At 42.7% G+C, this 6,793-nt stretch overlaps 1 protein-coding gene across 1 annotated transcript; it reads right to left on the bottom strand.

Annotated features, from left to right (window-relative positions):
• Positions 1-21: 21 nt before the first annotated feature.
• LOC121297205 (cell surface glycoprotein 1-like) lies at positions 22-4,180 on the bottom strand. Its single transcript, XM_041223346.1, has 4 exons — positions 3,384-4,180; positions 2,775-2,838; positions 2,563-2,677; positions 22-1,748 (listed from the first exon to the last, which is right to left on the bottom strand). The coding sequence occupies exons 1-4, from the start codon at positions 3,769-3,771 to the stop codon at positions 768-770; spliced, it is 1,548 nt and encodes a 515-aa protein (XP_041079280.1). The 5' UTR covers positions 3,772-4,180; the 3' UTR covers positions 22-767.
• Positions 4,181-6,793: the final 2,613 nt, after the last annotated feature.

The raw sequence follows: 6,793 nt of genomic DNA on the forward strand, positions 1-6,793 counted from the left end.
TGAGTCCATATTGAGTAAGTATTGGATGTCCATACGTGGCACTTTATTAACTGAACACAGTCTCAAAATGCAGTTAAGAGCTATAATGTTTTTGAGAGATAAAAAACATGTTGACATTTGTATTTGAATGATTTATAAAATGTTATTAGCATTGATTGAAATGACGTGTTTTGATACATACAGCAGACAAGCATAATCAAATACTGTTTAAAAATTGCTTTCATAAGAACTACTGGCATCCAAACTGTGTTTGCCTTCAAAAAGCTTTCAAATGTAACACAGTGAAGCATCAGAGAAAGCCTTCAAATACAACACAGTGAAGCATCAGAACAAGCCTTCAAATACAACACAGTGAAGCGTCAGAACAAGCCTTTAAATACAACACAGTGAAGCATCAGAGCAAGCCTTCAAATACAACACAGTGAAGCATCAGAACAAGCCTTCAAATACAACACAATGAAGTATCGATAAAGAAAAACTCTGAAAACAATTTGTAAATAATGAATGTAGTCACATAGCTACAGGTTTATAATATTGATGGTAATATTGTAGAGATTCAGACTATCTAAGCACGCAAGAAATTAACTCTAAATGCCGCTTGGGGACAATTTATCAGTACTATAGCTTTGGCGCTAGTGCAGTACGTTGCATATTTTTCAACATTCAGAGCAAAGCTTTGTAAATGTTAACAATCGTGGTGTAAAGACGGCTGCACTGACACCCCAGGGCATCGTAAACTGATCTCAGCTGGGCTGTGTGAAATCTAATCAGGACTGTCTGGCCTGGCTCTTGACCTCCTCAGGCTGTTCTGTGTTCTGTTTCTCTTGGATCTCTTGCTCCGCTACCTGGAGAGCCTGCTGGTCACTGGAGGCTGGCTGGTTGCTGGGGGCTGGCTGGTCTTGCTGGTCACTAGGGCCTGGCTGGTCTTGCTGGTCGATGGGGGCTGAGTGGTCTTTGTGGTCGTTGGGAGCTGGCTGGACTGGCTGATTGCTGTGGGCTGGCTGGTCTGACTGGTTGCTGGGGACTGGCTGATCTGGCTGGTTGTTGGGGGCTGGTTGATCTGTCTGGTTGCTGGGGGCTGGCTGCTCTGGCTGGTTGATAGGGGCTGGCTGCTCTGGCTGGTCGATGGGGGCTGGCTGGTCTTGCTGGTCACTGGGTGCTGGCTGGTCTGACTGGTTGCTGGGGGCTGGCTGCTGTGGCTGGTTGATTGGGGCTCCCTGCTCTGGCTGGTCGATGGGGGCTGGCTGGTCTTTGTGGTCGCTGGGGGCTGGCTGGTCTTGCTGGTCTTGCTGGTCTCTGGGGGCTGGCTGGTCTGACTGGTTGCTGGGGGCTGGCTGCTCTGGCTGATCGATGGGGGCTGTCTGGTCTTTGTGGTCGCTGGGGGCTGGCTGGTCTTGCTGGTTACTGGGGGCTGGCTGATCTGTCTGGTTGCTGGGAGCTGGCTGCTGTGGCTGGTTGATTGGGGCTCCCTGCTCTGGCTGGTCGATGGGGGCTGTTTGGTCTTTGTGGTCGCTGGGGGCTGGCTGGTCTTGCTGGTCTCTGGGGGCTGGCTGGTCTTGCTGGTCTCTGGGGGCTGGCTGGTCTGACTGGTTTCTGGGGGCTGGCTGATCTGTCTGGTTGCTGGGCACTGGCTTACTCACTGGTGCTTCTTGTTGTGGAGGGCCCTTCTCTTTGCTGTCTGCTGGAGCACTTTGCTCTTTCTCAGGTTCCTCCTTTTCTTCTTTCAGAGCCTCTGCCATGTTCTCCACCTGCACGGGGAGTTTACTTTTTAGTTAACAGTATGAATTATTTCCCACAGTTATGACACCAATATAGTTAACAGTTTTATTGTATTCTATTGAAAGAAACTGCATTAAACATTCAGCATTGCCAATCAGGTTAAATAATGGGTAAAGAACAAATGCAGGGATATAGGTTACATTTTGGCCTTCATTGTCTTTCCCTTGGGGCATTGAGATTATCCCCCTTCACTGTTGAGCCAGCAGTCCAGGTTCAGCTTGACTAGACTAGAAAAGGGATGGTGAGGACACCTCCCTCTGGGTAAGATAATTGCTGTGTGATGGTGGTGAGGAAGGGAAGGTCACTTTAAAGAAAGAAAAGTGCAGATTCGGCAGGGATAAATAGAAAATAGGGATAGCAAATTAAACAAAAAGGCTAAATGATGGCATGAAGAGGATTGAAAGCAGGGCTCTACAACCTAAAGAAACGTCTCAGTCCGGTCGACAAATGTTTCAAACAAAACAAAACTGTACAAGAAAATATTCAGCATAAGCGTTTCTTTTGTTTCATGTGCAGATATATGTATGTATGTACCAGGAAAGTAATTACCTGTATTTATGTACTGGGAAAGTAATTTTACTACCCGGATTGTTAAATAATTGCTTAACAACAAGATTTAAAGTCCAGGAGACTTAATCAACCACAACTAGCTTTAAACTCACTGGGTTGATTGCGTTGGTATATGAGGCAATTGGAAACACCACCCCTCACCCCCAACTAATATTTCTTGAAGGAAGGCAGCGAACCCATACTGCTGAATCTGAAAGGATTCTTCTTCCTCACCTGTACAGGGATGACGATCTCAACAGCAGGCTTGGGGAGAGGGACATCCAGTGTGAGAAGCCCTTCAGGGGAGAGTGAGGAGGCAATGGCCTGGGGAGCCACCCCAATAGGAACGCTGCAATGTGCACAGAGGGAAGAGGTCATAGCATGTGTTATTGAATGTTATTATTCACTCTGACAGCCAGCATGCAGTACATGAATCTTTAACTTACTTATATTTCCTTGTGAAGCATCTTGAAATGAAACCATGTTCATCCTGCCTTTCTTTGTGTTTTCCTGGAAAATAATTACAAACATCTGAGTTGGAATAAAACATACAAGCTTTTTGGAAATAAAAAGCTTTCCTCAACCTCAGTTTGACCACGCCCAGTATTCAGAGGGAGTGGGCGTGACCAAGGCGAGGTTCCCCAGCGTGGGCTTGCTGACAACTTCGTCTCCACAATGGAAGCAGATGCTGCTATATTCAGACTTACAAGAGGAAAATAAAGTTTGCTAAAATTACAGTTAAGGAGTCGATCTGATCAGCCACAGTTGGTTTTCATTAGAGAATTTTACAAGACTCAGCAACTCTCTTTGAGTGGGGAATCGACCTCTATCTGTGGTAATCTCGTGATTAGCCCTAAAAAGAGGTGGCTTATGCACTCTGGGGGATTCCCCTGTGCTATAAAATGTTCTAATAAAATGCAAATCGGTCAAATAAATGCAAAGATGGAACATAGGTAAGAAATGATAGATTAATATAATGTATTGTACAGTGAGGAAACAATTAATTGCTTAAAATAACACTGTAAAACAGCAATGTATTTAGTAACTTGCGGTACCTGATATCTCCACATAGCCCTCCTTGGCTTTGATAGTGATTTCCTCAGGGGTGAAATGGTTCACATCCAGGCTGATCTTCCAGCTGTCGGGTCCAGTTCTCACCTCGGACATTCCCCCACTCAGCTGCCGCTGGAGGCCCTGCCTGCAGACTGCCTGCTGCTTCCCCAGAGAGGGGGCCCAGTTGGGGGATTGGAGGTACCCTGGCCAGGAGGAAGAGAGACGCTTCCTCACCCAGTCCACCCAGCATAAGTCGTTCTCCTCCAGGAAAGGGGGCATCCCGAAATCTTGGTCAAAAATGCGGGTCGGTTGTGCCCAGTCCAGAAAACGATCCCAATTCCAGTCCCGTCGAAACAGGGGGCGAGGAAAAATCCTGCTTGGCTCAGCCATGGCAAACAAACAGTTAAAAGCAATAAAGAAGAAGAAGAAGAAGAAGAAGAAGAAGAAGAAGAAGAAGAAGAAGAAGAAGAAGAAGAAACAATCCTTTCAAATGTATCACCCTTCTCTTTTTAAGCTTTTTAAAGTTATTTTCAAAATCAATTAAAATGATAAAATGAATGAGCAAAAGTAAGATGATATTGGTTGTCTTTTCTCTTCTTTTTTAGCGCACTGGGGAGCTGGTGTATAATTGGAAAGGTTAGATCTTACAAAAGCTTTCTGCAGCTCTGGGATGTCGCTCACACTATTTATATAGCCTGCCTGTTCCTTTTTACGCATATTAAGCATTAATAACTGTCCTATGGCATGAGGAAGCAGGGATTGGGTGATGGGCTGCGAGACAGTGCTGTGACTTTTATGTTACACCATGCTTGGAAGAGGGAAGCTAATTATCTGTATTTATAGCAATGTCAGGGAAATGGCAAATAGTTGGCGGGTGACTACAGCTACATTGGTGATGCTGTTCTCTTCAGCTCTCTTGTCACATCCTGGTTCTCTTTTCTTCTCTCCATAGTAACCCCTGGCCACTGCTTTGTTATGAAGGCTTTCTTTGCTCCAGTATGACAGGTCTTAACATTTTTTTCCTGTTCAAGCTATTAATTAAACAACAGCAAACGCAGGGATCCTTTTATGCTATGCCCAATGTCTTCTACTGTGTGCCCTGCCTCACGAAGCTTTCAAACTATTTAAAAAGATAACTTTATCGAAGTGTTTGTCAACAGCCTACATGGTTTTTAAACCCTGAATTTCATGATTATTCCACAAATGAGGAAGGATTGTTTATGACCCTTTTTATGATGACGCTCAAAGCTAATGTAGTATTCTGTTTTTTTGTAACAAGTCCAATGCATGAAAAGCTATACACTCAATTTATGAAGCTTAAAATGGGTAATTTTTTGCTTATATGAACTCTACAACAGCTTAGCAACACATTCTCATTTGAAACAGAGCAGCTTATTGTAGTGATGGTGGTATGTAAAGGCTATTTTCTTTTGGCACATGAATAGATGACTTGTGAGAGTTTTAAAAGATGTGCCAATTAAACTGATATCATATTGTGAGGAATTGTGTGAATGAAGGAAATCCTCATCCACTCCCCTCATATTAAATGCGTTCTAATTAACTGATGTCACTCCATGTCCTATAAACAGACTGTTTACAGCTTAATAAACGCCAGAGGAATTTCATAGTGTCTTGCTAAAAAAAGGAATGAAAAGCAATAAAATAACATCTGTCCTGAGTATTAATACAGTTTTAGGTCAGTGTAAAAGTGGGCAGGGCAGTTAAATAAATGTTTCTTTTTATTTTTGTATGTATGTTTAGAAAACATTTTTTTAATGTCCTTACAGGTTTAAATAGTGGATGCTTGATATAGAATTGATACGAAGTTTAAATTGCAATTCTGCATTAACTACCAGGGTACACCAGCCCTGTTAAAAAAATAGGCAAGAACTTAGTTATGAAAATCGGTAGGGAGAAGGGAAGGGTGAAAGAAAAATGGGGGAAAGAAGCTTAAGTGTCAACTCTATAGACTGAATACTGTTAAGAAAGTACAGCAAACACAGGGAGGATTGACACAAGTAATAAAATCATTATTATGGGGCAACAGGTGGTGATACAGATGTATTATCTAACACCATTTTGAATTAAAGTCGCTTTGGTGGAACAGATATGCATTAGTCACTTTGCAGAGAATCGTTTGTTGAGAATCACAATCACAATGGTAGCTGACACACACACACACACACACACACACACACACACACACACACACACACACATGGGACTGAGAAATAATGCTCTGCAAAGGGTCTGGCGTCAGCAGGCATACACTGTTTCATTTGTCTTTTTATTTTTGTAGCTCGCAAAGGAAATACACCTGGGGGTCGGCAAACATTAATGCATCAATCTGAAAAGCATCACAGCGTGTGTGTGTGTGTGTGTGTGTGTGTGCTTTAAATAGCATGGGCAGAGGTGTGGAGATCTAGAGTCTAGTGGGTGATGGGAGATTTGATGTTAAATGAGTGCTTTATTTCTGTGGACATTACATTCATCATGAGTGTTACAAGGGCAGTATAAAGGACAGGGGCAGTGCATGGGTACTCCCATTAACACTACAGCTACTTACAGGATCGGTTTTGTTTTCTGATTCTGTGTTAAGCTTCATTGTTGCTATTTTTATCATACATTATTTAAAGTGGACATCTCAAAATGCAGTGGTTACTGTAGAGCAGTAATTTGCTTTGCGATGTTGTATTTCTGTCAGAAGCTTTTACATATGCTGTATGTCTGGGCAGGACTGAGGCTGTGGAGCACAGTTCCACTTTGATGTCGGAGCATTTCTATGAAGTAATAAAAGGTGTGAAATTTTAGTGTGAGCTCAGAGTGTGAATGGGGGCTGTCCAATAAACACAACAGCAGCTTTCAAGGGTGTTCCAGGGCATTTTCACACCACTGTTGCCAGTCAATTACAGGAATGCTTTTCTATTATTGTGCTGTTTTATTACATTGAATTTAAATAAAAAGGGTCCAGTTTTCTTGCTGTGGTTGTAGTTCATGGTGATCCACTTTTTTATGTAACTAATATCTCAAATTTTCCAAACTTTTTTTTCTTTTTTTTGCTTGGTCTGTTGAAATCTGTTTTTCTTGACACAACCTCCTGAACAGTTGACCTATTTCAGTTTGTGAAGCACATCTCTGAAGCTATTGTTCCGAAGCTGCCATGGTGTGGGGATGTAAACTGCAGAGATTTAGTTTAAATGAGGTCGTCCATCAATGGCTGCAGGAAGTAACCGAGTGAGCAACTTAGAGAGGTTTTGTGTGTAATACATCACTATGACAATGGCCATTTGTCAATATCTCAGGTGTGCCTGTGTGTGACTGTGACAACAGGGTATTGAACTTTTACAAACCTATTTGATTACATTGGAGCAACAAGCTTTACACATGCTTGCATCGTATTTGATGAGCAATT

This window comes from Polyodon spathula, chromosome 22 (genome assembly GCF_017654505.1).
Source record: "Polyodon spathula isolate WHYD16114869_AA chromosome 22, ASM1765450v1, whole genome shotgun sequence".
Classification (NCBI taxonomy): domain Eukaryota; kingdom Metazoa; phylum Chordata; class Actinopteri; order Acipenseriformes; family Polyodontidae; genus Polyodon; species Polyodon spathula.

Bases quoted from the DNA above. Each gene is read 5' to 3' on its own strand.
- LOC121297205 (XM_041223346.1), bottom strand. From the start codon at position 3,771: ATGGCTGAGCCAAGCAGGATTTTTCCTCGCCCCCTGTTTCGACGGGAC. The intron at 2,678-2,774 runs GTAAGTTAAAGA...TGCACATTGCAG, and splicing joins TGCTTCACAAGGAAATATAA to CGTTCCTATTGGGGTGGCTC. The intron at 1,749-2,562 runs GTGAGGAAGAAG...CTCCCCGTGCAG, and splicing joins AGATCGTCATCCCTGTACAG to GTGGAGAACATGGCAGAGGC.